At 42.6% G+C, this 16,551-nt stretch overlaps 2 protein-coding genes across 15 annotated transcripts in view; one reads left to right on the top strand and one right to left on the bottom strand.

Annotated features, from left to right (window-relative positions):
• VEPH1 (ventricular zone expressed PH domain containing 1) overlaps positions 1 to 1,623 on the bottom strand; it is a 159,054-nt gene extending 157,431 nt beyond the window's left edge. For all 5 annotated transcript variants that reach the window (XM_081910907.1, XM_081910908.1, XM_081910912.1 and 2 more), the window contains exon 1: positions 1,488 to 1,623. The gene's annotated coding sequence lies outside the window, so the exon portion shown is untranslated. The remainder of the gene's footprint in view (positions 1 to 1,487) is intronic.
• On the top strand, positions 1,294 to 16,458 carry LOC309369905 (lysosomal amino acid transporter 1 homolog). 10 transcript variants are annotated; one of them, XM_081911353.1, is made up of 11 exons: positions 1,294 to 1,609; positions 2,908 to 3,021; positions 3,207 to 3,261; positions 4,841 to 4,926; positions 5,409 to 5,547; positions 8,138 to 8,267; positions 9,425 to 9,515; positions 11,130 to 11,254; positions 11,965 to 12,060; positions 12,944 to 13,129; positions 16,117 to 16,458. In XM_081911353.1, the coding sequence occupies exons 4-11, from the start codon at positions 4,860 to 4,862 to the stop codon at positions 16,213 to 16,215; spliced, it is 933 nt and encodes a 310-aa protein (XP_081767479.1). In that variant the 5' UTR covers positions 1,294 to 1,609; positions 2,908 to 3,021; positions 3,207 to 3,261; positions 4,841 to 4,859; the 3' UTR covers positions 16,216 to 16,458. The 10 variants fall into 10 exon arrangements, with proteins under 10 accessions (XP_081767479.1, XP_081767481.1, XP_081767482.1 ...); XM_081911355.1 differs by having other exon boundaries at positions 2,908 to 3,029; XM_081911359.1 differs by having other exon boundaries at positions 1,295 to 1,609; positions 5,208 to 5,547.
• The last annotated feature ends 93 nt before the right edge of the window (positions 16,459 to 16,551 follow it).

Below are 16,551 nucleotides of genomic sequence, written 5' to 3'. Positions count from 1 at the left end.
TCCCCACCTAATCCTACTTACATTTACTATTGAAAACACGGGACTCCTGTATCATGTTCTGCAGTAAGAGTAATCTGGCATCCAGTGCCAATTTTGTGCTGGCAGATGCTTGTTTGATTTCTTTTCTATGAGTGCCTAGTGGGAAACATGGATCACAAATACAACTGCGTGTGTTGAAGCATTGCATTCGAAATATATTAGGATCAACGTAGAAGAGATACAAAACAGCTACGGTAAATATGTAAAATATGGGGGGGGGGGTCCTTTAAAGATGATTTAGGTGGTAATGGGAGAACCACTAGCCTTACTTCATTTCCTAGCCTTGTGTAACTTCCCTCCACCCAGGGGAGATGACTTTGTGGAGGCGATCCCTGCTTGTAGGCTAGCACGCTCAGGCCGGTATTATAGTGTAACCCACGTTCAAAACAATTGTGTCCTCCAAGTGTGACCAGATGGTGCAAAATTAGATGAACTCTTTCCATTTTTTGTGATTGCACAGGGGAGGGAAATTTTGGCAGGCGTGGAGGGGTGTGTGAAAAGAAAGCATGCTCCATTAATATTAATAATATTAATATTAATAATAATAATAAATTGTATTTATACCCCGCCCTCCCCGGCCAGAGCCGGGCTCAGGGCGGCTAACACCAGTTGTGGAACCAGAAAGCATTTTCCATTGTGGAACCATAATAGAAATCCTAATGGGTCCAGGTGCGAATTGAAGCAACAGGACAAGGTTGCTGGAAGCATCCAGATTTCCACACCTCAGATTTTTCCTGAGAAATAATAATGATAATAATGATAATAATAATAAACAAAACAACAACAATAATATAATAATTCATAATAATAATTTAGAATAATAATAAACTTATTATCATCATCATCATCAACAACAACAACAGCCGTTCTTTGCAATCCTGTGGACTCCAAAGGAAGCCCCTCACGACGACCGACCCGAGCTGGGCCCTAGGCCGCCTCCTCCCTCGGAGCCCCGCGGCCTTTCCTCTCCTCCTCCTCCTGCTCGGAGGTTTCCCTCAGGGAAGGCGGCCAACTGTCAGCAGAGGGAGCTGCAGGCCAGCCGGCGCCATCTCCGGCTTCTCTCCCGCAGCTCCGGGCTTGGACAGCAGCGAGAGGAAGGAAGAGGCCTGCCTGGGCTGCCGGCCCTCCTCGCCGCGCTCGGTCTCAGCCCGGCTCAACGGCAACGGATTCGGCCGCTGCGACGAAGCCTTTCCCGGGACCATCTCTCTGGGCTCGCGGGGGTGGGTGCCTCTCCTATACTGGGGGGTGGGTTGAGGTAGGGGTTTCATCCTTAATGGAGTTTTTAAAATATATTTTTCTCCACAAAAGCTGGAGCCCGGTTCTCTTCCTGGGTGTAAAATAAACGGCATTGTGGTGAAATCTCCGTTGCGTCTAGGGCCAACTGTCAGAAACTTCCATCGGCTTGGATTGATTGATTGATTGATTGATTGATTGATTGACTGACTTACAAATGTTTTGTTTCTGACATCTTTTCTCCGCACAGGCTCCGCCCTCGTGGAATGTAACGTGTGAACGCCCGCAAATCAGCTGGGGTTGAGGGTTTAACATCTTCCCGGGACCAGATCGAAAGGTAAAGAGTCTCCCGCAGCCACTCCTCTTCCTGTTCACACGCAGCCCTACCTAGGGGGATATTTGGAGAAGGGAGGGTTGGCTTTACACCTGCTGCCGCATTTTCTGACCTCCTGGATGCTCCTTCAGAAGATCAAATGAATGCGTGGAGCTTTGGAGAAGGGAAAGCAGGCGCATCCCCCCCCCCCAAAAAAATCAATTCACTGTTCATCCAAAAAGGTTGACGTTAACTTTTTTCCTGGTAGGCCAGTGAATAGGTGAAAAATGTAAACCCAGCAAGAATTTCTTAATCCCAGCACCTCTGGGTGCCTTGTGTTTATTGTGGGATAGGTACACTCATACATTCTTATTTATGCATCCGCACAACACCATTGACATCTAAATGCCAGTCTATGCACTCATCCCTCCCTTAAACTGGATGTACCCTTTCCAGCATCTTTTGATAAGTAAATACGGGTAATAATAATAATAATAATAATAATAATAATAATAGCAACAATCCTGTTGCCAATGTTCTATTTCAGGTGCGGGGTGGGGACTATATTCACAATAAAAAAATAATAATGCAGTAGTTTAAAAGTGGTGGGATGATCCTTATCACTCAGTGTCACCCAAGTTTTAAGAGCTATCTATGTGTTTACTTACCATCCATGTCACTGCCGGAATGCTCCCTTTACCAGAAGTGATCCTCTCTATGTTTATCTCCCCTTGCATTTTCGTAGTTCTGGCCTGTTTTTGGTGTAGCTGCATATTGTTCTTAACAGCACAATCCTAAGCTTGTTCAGAAGCACCTTTCTGTTAAATGTGGTTTCCTGCCAGGTAAAGTGATACAGCATTGAAGCTAAAGCGAGAAGTCTTGAATTTCCAGACTGGTTGATAAGCCCTTGAAGCTGACCCTGTGTAGGTGAAGTGCAGCATTTGGCAAAAAGTGTCTTGACCAGCTGACAGGTTTTCTATGAAAGCTTTTAGTTGATACTAAGCATACTCCTTGACAATGGCTGGTGTTGCATAAATGTTAACTAGCAAAAGACAACAGAATAACATGCACCAGAGGAGATGTTGTGCAGCAAGGGGCCAAAGGCCAGACCTTCAGCCTCCTGAGGATTGTCAGCTTACCTGTATAATTCCTTTTGAACTGCTTCCTTCCTATAATAACTGGTGCTGGTTAATGTCCTGATGCGTCTGGTTAAACATGAAAAGCAAGTTACCCAAGATGACTGTAGATATTTAGCTATACTTTCAGTAAGTACTGAGTACTGACTAAACCAGAATGTGCTCTCCCCCCCCCCCCACTTCCAGGTCACATGATGCTAATTCCCAACAATATTAACTGCTAGTTTGATACTCCAACATGTACCACGTTGTGTTGTTAGAGCTACCACAGAGGCCTCCCAGGGACATGCAAGCCCCGAGGTAATGAAGTGAGTTCTACTTTAATAATGCATTGCATTGATTTTTTTTCCAGTGTATTAGTCTTTTAGTTTTATGGTTGTTATCTTGGATTTTTTTTACAGTTTGATTTTTCTTTGTCTCCATTTCAAATTTGAAAAGAGCCAGGGAAATAATACAGTCTGGTGGCGCTTTTTTTTCCTTAATAGGTTGTTGCCAATGCCTTTAATGCGTGGCAGAGGGGAAACTTTCAAAGGAACGAAGGTAATAAAGTCAAGTAGAAAGGAAATATGTAGCTATCTTTGTTTACATAAAATGGGATGATACTTTATGTACCTTTAGATTTAAAAGTGGGGTTGCGGCACCTTGAGTAGATCAGGGTAAATCAAATGGGTAATTTGTAGCAGCTCGGTAACGAGTTCTAAGTTCCAGTTTTTCCATATGCCCTGTTTATTAAGCATTCATTCTGATTTGTTTGCAGATGACTTTGTGTCAAAGCAAGCGCTGTCCCACAATTTTCAGTACATTCCTTCCCCCCCCATCACTTTCCATATTGCAAAAAGTCTGGTTTATGGGGAAAGGGGGTTTGTTGCACAAGACTTTGCAATCAACTCATGGAGGGCATAGAATGGAGATTAGCCTATTGGTGTGTGTAATTCTCAGCTAATGCTGTAAAATCTCAAGAGAATGATACAGTCCCATGCTATATCCTTCTTTTCTGCTAAACACACTGTGCTGCAAATCAACCTTGTACCAGCAACCCTCCTTTGCTTTCCCACCCCTTCATATGGTTCTATATGTGCTAATTATTACACTTAAGAGACAGGACTCAAATGTATCCAAAGTTTTGTAATAATATTTTTCCTCCATAATATTTTGTGAATTTTGGTGAGTACCAGCAACATGACATACTGCTGTTACCTTCCAAAGCACCTTCATATTTTATTAAATAAATTCTTGAACTCTGGAGATTCAGATGAAAATCTTAGCTTTAATTTGCAGTACAAATTAATCACATAGGATGCAGATAACTGTATAAATTTTACTCGTTAAAGCCCTTGAACCACTCTATACAGTACTGTACTTAACAGTTAGTCTGGCAAAAGGTTGGATCACAGATGAGGAATTTGTATCCATATCTGTGCTGGCAAGTATGGGATCAGTGACTGCCAGTTATTCCGTATTACTTAACAAACAACATAAGAATATGGTGCTTAGTTTTAATTTCTTTAGGTCTGTAGTACATATTCACATCACAAATGTTCTACCATTTTTCTTCTCTTTTCCTTTTTTTCTTTGCTTTAGGATTAATTGTTTTAATAATAAAAACAATTAATCGAAGCGTTATTTAGACAGCATGAAGACATATACAAGAAGGCTGTAAATGAGAAGAAACTGAAACATTCCAAAACAAGTTTACAAACCCCATCCAAGTCATATTGACTGCATCAAATATTGCCTCCCAATTTAACTTTTAAAACTAGGGTAACAGTAGCAAGTCAACTGGACTTTGAGCCATGCAAGAGTATTGTAGCTGCTGTTTACTTCAACAGGGCTTGTACTGGAGAATTTCCAGATGGATTGATCCCTCTGTTATTAGCTTATGAAAAGTCTTGGGGGCAAGGAAGGAAATGAAAAATACAATCAGTAAACTGCTGCACCCAGGCAAATATGAAGCTTCTCCCACCGCACCCCCCCCCATGTCATTAGTGTTAAGTAATGACATAAAATGGAATTTGCGCAATATGCAATGTAGCAAATTATATTAAGGAAAACCATTATAAACAGTTCAACACTTGTTTTTCCTTCTGTTACTCTAATGCAGTTGTTTGTTTATTTATAGTAATACATCCCATATATGAATGTGTCATTCTTTCAAAGGTGGAGAAATGTTAAATTACAATTTTGCTGTAGTGGACACTTTAGCAGGTACAACTATATTACTGTCTTTACAGTTCTCCGACTGTCTTATGATAGAAAAGTAATGGCACTTAAGAAACTGCGCCCTGAGATCCAGTATAGAAAAGTGGCCCATTTCAACTGGCATAAGAATACTCAAATGCTGAGTGGGTTAACATCTATATTTTAAATTTTCTTTCTTGCTTTGGAGTTTGCCTTTCATATGTGTCCAAATAGAATAATTAGCTGGATTTGTCTTTTAAATTGATGTATGAATGCTGGATGTATTTTATTTTCTTTGAATTTGGCAGGCCCTCCTGTGAGGTTGGAAACAAATTGTTGTACCCAATCATCCATCTGGATGTGGGAGCTTTGAAGGGGAAGAGAGAATATTCAGAACTGGTAAATGGATTTGCATGGGGTTCAGAACTGAGCCAACTTCTGAAATAATATCCCTCAACTTGAATAGATGGCTCTTCAGCAGCCTCCACATGCTTTTAATATCTCCCCAGTCGCGGATAGGAGATTGTGTCTAAATGGAACACCCTGGATTTGGCATCTCCTGGAAGAGTGTGTCGGGAATGCGTGGGAGTATTGGAGTGTTGTCATAGGCCTGATCTCCATTGTCTGCTTTCTGTTTGCTGCACTACCGTGAGTTTAAAATCTTTAAGTACTTCTCAGATTCATACATGAGTAATCTTGCCTGAAGCTCTTCTCAGAAGCTGCCTCTCTCTCTTTCTCTCTCTCTTTTTTTTAGGTTCATTCTTTGATGCATTTCTGTCCCTATCTGCATCGAATAAATAGGATATGCCAGAGCAGCATGTTTCTCCTGTTTAAAGCAATATTTGATGGTTGACAAATTAGCTTGCTACACTCTACTGTTGTGGTGACTTACGCTAATCTTTGCTATTTGGAGCAAATAAAAACACGTCACCCCCTTCTCCTTTGATCTCTGCATCATTAAAACATGTGCATTTCACACACTTAAATGGAGAGGGCAGAGTACATCATCATTATTATTAAATAATAATAATAATAATAATAATAATAATAATAATAATAATAGTAATAATAATTTGTTATTTATACCCCACCCATCTGGCTGGATTTCCCCAGCCACTCTGGGTGGACCCCAACAGAATAATAATAATAATAATAATACGATAAAACATTAAAAACTTCCCTAAACAAGGCTGCCTTCAGATGTCTTCTAAAAGTCAGATAGTTGTTTATTTCCTTGGCATCTGATGGGAGGGCATCCCAAAGGGCGGGTGCCACTAGTGAGAAGGCCCTCTGCCTGGTTGCCTGTAATCTCACTTCTCACAGTGAGGGAACTTGCCAGAAGGCCCTCAGAGCTGGACCTCAGTGTCCGGGCTGAACGATGGGGGTGAAGACACTCCTTCAGGTATACTGGGCCAAGGCAGTATTCTGTCCATTCCGTTGTTTGGTTCAAATGACAAGCTGCCACACCTGTGTTGCTTCCCCCACCTCGACTGCAAGGAGACTGACCCACATGTGGTGGGGCTAAAGAGAGCTAGGAGTGTGTAACATAGTATTCTGGAACCAGGTGCCCTCAAGATGCTGTTGGAGTATAACTTTCATCCTTTCTGGCAACCATTGAGTGCAGAGGAAGAAGTGCTGCTTCCCCCTTTCCACCAGCCTGCACCTGTATGCAATTCTGCATCACCTGTGGTTCCAGGCAGGAACTTAAATACAACGTTTGTGCTGCAGTTTGTTTCCCTGGTACATATATCACTTGCAGTAACAAAGTATAACAATCTAGCTAGTTGAAGCTGAAGAGGTCACAAAGGAGCTTTAAGTCACCTACTTTGATAGTCTTCTCTTGGGAAAGAGCAACCAACTTTCCCCCTGGTATCATGATGTAACCCAGGGGTAGGAAATGCCCACCAGGTGTTTTGGACTGCAACTCCTGTCCTCCCTGAACAGTCGCCACGCTGGCCAGGACTGATGGGAGTTTGGGCATAAAGCAGAGAGTCTTGGGTTTGGAAGGCTAGGTTCAAAAAAGATTTCATTCAGTGATGAATTCGCTCTCACAATTCCTCACTTGTACAACAGGAATACCAGAGACCATCACCACAGGCTTATTGGGAGGGAAAATGGGAGGTTTGTAAAACCCCTCGCTCAGCAAGTGAAAATGGATACAGCCATTATCACATACCAAGAAAGAGGGGGGGAAGAAGAATGTGTTTTGCCCATTGATATCACTGGAGCTTACTTCTGAGTAGATATTTAGTACCGCAGCTCCCCTATTCTTCCTTCTGCTTTCTGCCAATGTTCTCTCTAACCTACAGAGCGTTGAAATTGTTCAAAGCAATCCATATCCCATTTGAGATCAATGGCAAAATTCCCATTGATTCTTTTCCTGGATTGCCCCCATTGTACCACTTATTGCTTCTCTTTCAATCGCTGGTTAGTCTCTGTGCATTCATTTCAAGTATGTAGGTTGGCAATAGCAGGAACAGAGCAAGGAATTCTCCCAGCAGGGAGGAAATGGCTGAAGTTAAGTGGGATTCATTTTGAAGTCTGTTATCTAGGGGAAGCCTGTAACTTATTGAACCAACTGTCTGGAAATTTGTGCCGAATAAAACCTGTGTTGCAAAGCCTTTGAGCCTCTTGGGTTTTACTCAAAAGGGGCGTCGTCATTAAAAATGTCACTTTTTGTAGAATGGGATTTTTTTTAATGGGTCACTTTTGGTAATGAGCTCCATGAACAGTTTAACAATTCAAAGGCTTGAAGAAAGCTCTCAAGTCTGTTATGAAAGCTTTGTGTGACCCTAGCCATTTTTAAGTGTGAATGTGCACTTTCTCAGGATTACTGCGCATGACAACTGAAGCATTATAAAAGCTGTTGCTCATAGCTCCTTCTTGTCTTTATTTCTGTGCTGTTAGTATGTATGATACGTTTGTGTATTTTTCATTAGGGCCGATTAGCAAAGTGTAAGAACTATTACTGTGCTATTCATTTTAGGTATTATTTATTAATTAAAATTCCCAACCCCACACTTCTTGAGCTAGTGAACTCGTAATGATTAGCAGCACAGAAATAATCAGAGCAGTATTAGAACAGTATTAGATCAACACTTATAACTGTTTTGAACATGTTTGGTGTGAGCTTCCTTGGGGGCTGCCCACTTCACATCTTCTGCAGTTTGCACTTATTTTTAGATTTTATTTGTGTAAAATGCAGCGCATCCTTTGGATTATTTTTTTTCTCCCCCAGTCAACTGTATGTTGCCTATCGGAATGGAAAAGTGGATCAAGCACTTTCATTGGGCTTTCTGCTATGCTGGATTGCTGGAGACCTCACCAGTTTTATTGGGTGCTACTTGACAAATCAACTTCCAATACAGGTAAGTAGTCCAAGTAGTCCAAGTCCATTCCGGAGCCCCGTTCACATCCTGAATGGAACGTAAGACGCAACGGCGCATCTGCGCGTGCGCGGGTCATGTTTTTCTGCTTCCCTGCATGCGTGTGACGTCATTTTGAGCGTCTGCGCATGCGTGAGCGGCAAAACCTGGAAGTAACATGATCCATTACTTCCGGGATGCCACAGAGTGCAACCCGAAAGCGCTCAAACTGAACCACATTCAACCTGAGGTATGACTGTATCTGGCTTAGTAGAGACCTGATGCCAATTTTGCCTGTTTTTTTAATTTTACCAACTCAACAGGAGTCATTAACCATGAAAAAGACCCCCCAATTTTTTTTTCACTCAGTGTTTCTTTTAAGCCAGTGCTCTATTAATGCTCCCTCTCTTTGTACTCCATAGCACGCGCTCTCTTCCCTCTCTCCCTGCACCACCACAGATATATCTGAACCCCTTTGTTAACCTTTCCTTCCTCTTCTCTTTACGCCTCATTGTGTACCCTCTTCTATTTCTCTCTTCCCTCCCATCCGGTTGCCAATGATAGAACAAAATGCTGGGTTTGCTGGGCCTTTGGCCTGGTTCAGCGGGCCTCCTCTTATATTCTTATCTCTGTCTTTGTCTCACTTCTCACACACAGATCTCTTTGAAGTTCATCTCTGTAGCAACCCTCCCTTTCTCTCTACAGCCCACAGAGTACTCTCCAACCTCCTGGCCTCCTATCCTTGTTCCTCGCTTCCTGCCACCTCCGCTCTTCTTCAGCTTTTTTGCTCTCCCTTCACCTCACACTCTCTCCCTTAAGAGATTGGGCCACATGGTGTAGTGGGGCTGGTTGGCTGCAACAGGCTGGGAAGTTGGCACCCAGTCTGCCATAGATTTCTGAATACGCAGAAGGAAAGGAGCAATGTGGACATAGTGACATAGTCAATCCTTGCCCCACATTTCATAGCCTTCCTTTGGCCTTAAATTTCCCCCCTAAAGAGGTGGGAAAGGACCACAAACAACAGAAGTTTGGAATTCTTTTTTATTGCCTGTTACCTTGATTTGCATAAAAGATAAAAATGGGATATAAGTAAAGATGCTATTTTGCCTACTTTGGATGTTTTGCACTAAAGTATGCACCGTTCTTTTCATCCTTTTCAGATAATCACTGCCATCTTTTACGTTAACATGGACATTATTATGATATCCCAGTTTGCCTATTATAAGCTAAAAAATCAGAAGGCGACAAAATGTGAGTGTTGATTGGAGACTGCAGCTGGATGTAATTTGCTGCTGCTTTTAAAAACAAATTCTTAACACTTAGAAACTGCTTTAACCCTGGGAGTGTTTTTAAATAGCATGCTTGCACTAGATAGCTTAGACTCTAGATGCCTTAAACACTAAATCTTCTTGCAATTAGGATGCACCTACTTCTAGAAAAGGTTGCATTCCTGAATTATGATAGTCACACACATTCTCCTCTTGGCACTAAACAAGGGAAGAAGAACTTGGGACCATCGTTTGAAACTCCCATTGTTCTAGGCGCGTTTTTGTGACAGGGAATTTCATTAGCGCGAGCAGTTTCTGAGCTCTGGGTGCAGTCCTGCCCCTAAGATTTCAGATTAAAACTGCACAGTGGAAGGAAAGGGGAACGTTTTTCTGTCTCCCCACTTCCAGCCACTCTCTGGAGAAGAGATCTTCTTAAGAATATTAGAGGGGCAGGCAGGGGAAGCACGGCTTTATTTTTTGCAGTCTTCAGATGAGGACTATGGGACGCAGGTGGCGCTGTGGGTTAAAGCCTCAGCGCCTAGGACTTGCCGATTGAAAGGTCGGCGGTTCGAATCCCTGCGGCGGGGTGCGCTCCCGCTGCTCGGTCCCAGCGCCTGACAACCTAGCAGTTCGAAAGCACCTCCGGGTGCAAGTAGATAAATAGGGACCGCTTACCAGCGGGAAGGTAAACGGCGTTTCCGTGTGCGGCTCCGGCTCGCCAGAGCAGCGATGTCACGCTGGCCACGTGACCCGGAAGTGTCTCCGGACAGCGCTGGCCCCTGGCCTCTTAAGTGAGATGGGCGCACAACCCCAGAGTCTGTCAAGACTGGCCCGTACGGGCAGGGGTACCTTTACCTTTACCTTTACAGATGAGGACTAAACCATGTGAAAAATGAACATAATATTTTAGCTGCAGTTCATTCATTTTCAGCTTTGTAGTCTTGTTATAAAAAGGCATGCCTGGACATTCTGTTGTCGCTCCCATAACCTACGTTTAAGGTGCCATTTAGCTTTCATATGTCAGTTTCTAACACTGCTTGGGACTCATTTATTTTAAATAGATATCCTGGATAATGATTGGATAGTAAACAGGTTGCTAAATCAATCCTGAAAATATGCCCAGGTTTAGGCTACAATCCTACCCCCCCCCCCACTGAGTAAAATACCATTGAACTCAGTAAGGCTTACTTCAGAGCAGACTGACATAGGGTTGCACTGTCCTGCATTCATCTGTGTTCCATGGTTTACTACTTTTAGCATGATAGAGTTACCCTTAGACATTCCTGTGCAGCAGAACAAGTTACTTGTATAATTTGCTAATAATGCTTAGCTGCTTTTCATAGACAAGCCTTTGTGCTTTATGGGATCCACTCCAGAGGGCCCCAAGCTTGGGAGGAAGTTTTGAGGGAGGGGCTGGCATTTGAAAGGAAGAGGGGGTTGTTTGGCTTTTTTTAAAAAAACATGATATTGCCACCTGTTCAGATGCTGGCCTGAAACTATTGGTATCACATATTATGTCTCTGTATATCACAAACAAATGTTAGATTTCTTTAACAGCAAGAATGAAGTTGCCCCTGATTTTCATTTGCTTTTCAAGGTGGCATAAACTTGAAAAACTGTTGTGTCATCTGGGTCTTGATGTGCATCATACTCTGTTTGATTTTACCTGGTCCGTTACTGCTGCGGAACCAAGTCCAGAATACTTTTTCAGGAACAAGTGAGGTACAACTTCTTAATGTTTCTATTTTATTACTATGCTTGTGCTGTTCTTGATACAGATGGTAAGGTAAAGGTAAAGGGACCCCTGTCCATTAGGTCCAGTTGTGACCGACTCTGGGGTTGTGGCGCTCATCTCGCTTTATTGGCCAAGGGAGCCGGCGTACAGCTTCCGGGTCATGTGGCCAGCAGGACTAAGCCGCTTCTGATGAACCAGAGCAGTGCACAGAAACGCCGTTTACCTTCCCGCCAGAGCAGTACCTATTTATCTACTTGCACTTTGAAGTGCTTTCGAACTGCTAGGTTGGCAGGAGCTGGGACCGAGCAACGGGAGCTCACCCTGTTGCAGGGATTCAAACCGCGACCTTCTGATTGGCAAGTCCTAGGCTCTGTGGCTTAACCCACAGCGCCGCCCGTGTCCCTGCACTGATGGTAGTGTGGTATAACTATTTCCAAGTTCCCTACACTGATTTCTCTACACTGATGGTAGTGTGGTATAAAATTTCCAAGTAGTTAAAACCCCAATGCTAACTAGCAGACTCAGTCTAATACCACTTTTCCCCATTTATTTAAATGATTTCTTAATTAATCGCATTGACTGCTGTGCATAGGTTAGGAGGCAATGCTGCCTTTTGTGTTTAAATCTTGTGTTTAAATCTTGTGTTTAAATCTTGAAATTATTATTTTTCTCTGTATGTGTGTTTTGTTATCTTCAGAAGTCTCATGGCATGATTGAGATGTCAGGATTTGTGTGTGGCTACATATCGTGTCTCTTTTATTTGGGATCTAGAATTCCCCAGCTGTATAAAAATGTAAGTATTTTATTACTTATTTCTAAAGACAGTGCACTCCACATGCAACATTTATTGATCAAGTTGGGGGGGGTCGGCTGCAGAGATTGGGAGCACTGGATCATTCGGCATTTGAGGCTAATTTGAATAAATTCCTATAATTCCACTAAAGGTGACAAAGATTTAATAGGTTGCCTATTAGGTTTACGATGCTGTATCTATAAAGGTAAAGGGACCACTGACCATTAGGTCCAGTCGTGGCCGACTCTGGGGTTGCGGTGCTCATCTCGCTTTATTGGCCGAGGGAGCCGGCAAACAGCTTCCAGGACATGTGGCCAGCATGACTAAGCTGCTTCTGGCGAACCAGAGCAGCACACAGAAACGCCGTTTACCTTCCCGCTGGAGTGGTACCTCTTTATCTACTTGCACTTTGACATGCTTTCGAACTGCTAGGTGGGCAGGAGCAGGGACCGAGCAATGGGAGCTCACCCCGTCGCGGGGATTCGAACCGCTGACCTTCTGATCTGCAACTCCTAGGCTCTGTGGTTTAACCCATAGTGGCCTGTAAATTTAGGGAAGTATTTAGTAGTAGAAAGCCTGCTTTGCATGCCAAGGTCCTAGATTCAATTCTTGACACCTCCTGGTAGGGCTGGGGGGAATCCCTTTGTGGAATCCCGGAGAGCTGATCCCAGTCACTGTAGACAGTATGGAGCTAGATGAACCAATAGTAGAAAGTTGTCCCTGTGTTCCTTTCTTTTTCTTAAAAGGTTGCCAATGAGAAAGACATGTAGAGGCCAAGATGGTTATCACAGGATTCCTAATTTATTTCTGGTCATGCGTATAAAGAAAAAGAAAAAAGTATGTGTGCTTTTGCTATAACACTGCTTTTACATTTATTTTTCAGTTCCAAAGAAGATCCACAGAAGGCACCTCTTACCTGCTTTTTGCTTTAGCCATGATGGGAAACTGTACCTATGGTCTAAGCATTGTCTTAAAGATGCCTACAACACAGCATCTCATCAATCTTTATTTCTGGCATCATCTCCCCTGGCTTATTGGGAGCTTTGGTGTTTTGTTTTTAGATATTTTTGTATCCTTTTCAGATGAAAATGACTAGTATCGCGGCAGCCTCCTGGTAAATAGCATCTTGCAGGCATATGATGAAGTAATAGCTTTTAGGTGAAAAGGCCTTCGGGGCTGTAGTAAGGAAACAGTATTCAGTAGGGTACCCTGTCATCAAATCCATGCCCAGTTGGCACAAGTTCACCAAGTTTAGCTTCAGGTAGGTAGCTGCGTTGGTCTGACGCAGTTGAAATAAATTAATAAAATTAAAAAATTGTCCAGCAGCACCTTAGAGACCAACTAAGTTTGTTCTGGGTATAAGCTTTCATGTATCTGAAGAAGTGTGCATGCACATGAAAGCTTATACCCAGAACAAACTTAGATGGTCTCTAAGGTGCTACTGGATATTTTAAAAATATTTTTATTTATTCAGCTGTTATATCATAGCACACACATTTGTTCAGTTTGCTCAGTTGAGAACACATCTTTGAATGCGTTCAGCCTATATTTGTTGTTATATGGGATTCAAAAAGGTATATCACATCCATCTGTCCATATACTGTATGGTTATACTTGAAAGTGTGGCTTTGAAAAACTGTCAGAAGGAAGAAGAATGTTTAAGTCTGCAATCTTATGTACACACTTCCCTGGGAGATAAGCTCTACTGAACACAGTTGAAATTTAGTTCTGAGTAAACATGCATACGATTGAGCCCTACGTCTGCTACCCTGTATACACACCAAGTCCCATTCCATAGGATTGGGCTGTAAAATACATACAATTTTACATAGCATGTAGCACACTTACCATAAGGTTTTGTGGTTACAAGTTGATTAATAAGTAATTGATGACAACCTTAAATCACGGGTCTCTAGCATAATTTGCATCAGGAAGCGTTCATTAAATAAATGCTGCACCTTATTGGCTTTGCCTGTGCTGTTTGTTTCTGGTTTTGGTTTGGCAAATTGCACTCTGTCCCAGATAAAAGCTTATGGTTAGTCTGTAAAGCCATCTGCTAAATGACACAAAATGCTCCAGAATGAGAGGAGGGGGGGAGGAATCTTTTCACCAAATTGTAGAAATGTGGTTGGCTTCACATTTCATATATGTGCTTCATGCCCACTATAATATAGAAAGGAATTGTTTCAGATAAGCCTTAATGTTGTTAAAGAAGCACATTTTTTAAACAGCTGGCATTATCTATCAGAATACTTGTTCAGATTAAAGCGCCAGACTGGACTGTCAAGTCTTTAAACCCAGAAAAAGAACATTTTTTTCCACCCCACTTTATTCGTTTGCTAGGGTAATAATACGTATGTCTAACAATCCACTCCATAACACAGTTCAGTGACATTACTCCACTTCAGTGAGTTATATTGACTTTAATCCAACGGGTTTCACTTAACCTGAGTGAGCTGCACCTTGAGCTTTAAATGTTGCATTACAGCATTCTCCTATCCACTAAAGGTAAAAGGTAAAGGAACCCTGACAGTTAAGTCCAGTCATGAACGACTCTGGGGTTGCGGCGCTCATCTTGCTTTACTGGCCGAGGGAGCCGACGTTTGTCTGCAGACAGTTTTTCCGGGTCATGTGGCCAGCATGACTAAGCCGCTTCTGGCGAAACTAGAGCAGCGCAGGTAAATGCCGTTTACCTTTCCGCTGGAGCAGTACCTATTTATCTACTTGCACTTTGACGTGCTTTCGAACTGCTAGGTTGGCAGGAGCAGGGACCGAGCAACGGGAGCTCAGCCTGTCACGGGGATTCGAACCTCCAACCTTCCTATCAGCAAGCCCTAGGCTCTGTGGTCTAGACCATAGCACCACCCGCGTCCCTTCTCCTATCCACTAGATAACACTAAACTGCTAGCATAATTACCAAAAGGTTAATTAACCAAAGGTGGTTGGGAGGCTAGGTTTTCTTTTTTGATAAGTTAAAGCAGACTTGATAACACGGCTGTGGCAGATCAGCCAATATTATGTTTAAGTGTGCCCTGTCAAGAGAATAAGAGAAGTGCCAAAAGGGGTGGAACCCACTCAGTATTGGTGTAGAAGAAGCTGCATGTGCCCTTTGATACATTTAGTGCATCATTCTGTGAATATGTACAGCACCGGGAGAACCAAGGCAAATCGTGATAATGCGCAAGAACTGAGGTCACATAGGCCCCTCTCTTTTAATTCTTACTTTAATTGAAACGAATCCTAGTTAACAGGCTTGAAGTAGTCCATAATTCCCACTGTAGTACAAAAACGGTGTTGCCTGCTGCTGTGGTCTTTTTGCCTATTGGCAGCCTTCTGGAATGTATGGCTTCTAGCCATAGTTTGAACAAAAAACATTTTATTCACCCAGCGGTGAAAACCATGTCCAGGTCTATTTGGCTTTAGCTAGAAACATAACACTGGGAGGATTTCTCTCTCAAAAATCTGCCTCTGACTTCCGTGACCATGGCGGTGTGTTTCTTGCCCGTTTTCTAACGTTGTTTTACGGCACTGAACTTAAAAGGACTTGAAAATCACTAGCCACAAAGTTCTCCATGAGCAAAATGGCACACAATTCCCTGGCCACAAATATCTGCGCAGATTATTCTGTTGTGTGTCCTGTGTGAAGTCTGAATTGACTCTTAATGATGGATGATATCCAATTGTGGTCATCTGTTATTGGGATGACTTTAAAGGGGGGTTAGTCAAATTCATGGAAATTAAGGATATTGATGGCTACAATTCTCATGGCCATATTTTGTCCAGTAAAGGGGGCAGTTTGCCTCCGAATACCAGTTGATTGCTGGGGTTTATGAACAGGAGAGTTCTTCTGTGCTCAGGTCTTGCTTGTGGGTTTCCACTCTGCATCTGATTGTCTACTGTGGGAGCAGAATGTTAGACTTGATGGGACGCTTCTAATGTCCTTCTAGCTGCTTAATTTAAACATTCACTTTTGTTGCTCATAACTCGAAAGCGATCGCTGTATAAATTGTCTTTCTGTCTCAAGTGACTAATAATTTCCCTGACTTTAACACCCAGATAACTGCACAGTTTATTTTGTATCGCAAGCGGAAGGAGAGAAGACCCAGCTTGGTGGCCTTGGAAGTTGAACCTCTGCTCATAAATGAAGATTCCTAACCTCCATATTTTTGCAGCGTTTCATTCTGAAGTCTGGAAGGCTTTTCTTAAGCGAGGGGTGATGCTCATTAAAGACTCAACACACCATCAGGTGCTTACGCTTGGACAGATACGATATCACAAAGGAGGGGGAAAGCCAAAGTTAAAGTTCCAGGATATTGTTTGCGCTTCGGTTACTGGACTTCAAGAAGAGCTAACTCTTAAGGGGATTGTCCACCCCAGGAATAAAGTTATTTTCCCCCCCAATATTAAATCCATAGTTGCAAATATTTCATTTACTTTTTAACTACTTGGTTCATTCCTGCAATCTAGAGCTGCATTTCTTTTCTATGTGAC

This window comes from Podarcis melisellensis (assembly GCF_964234715.1).
Source record: "Podarcis melisellensis genome assembly, chromosome: 5".
NCBI lineage: Eukaryota > Metazoa > Chordata > Lepidosauria > Squamata > Lacertidae > Podarcis > Podarcis melisellensis.
This window is presented reverse-complemented; position numbering and strand designations above follow the sequence as displayed.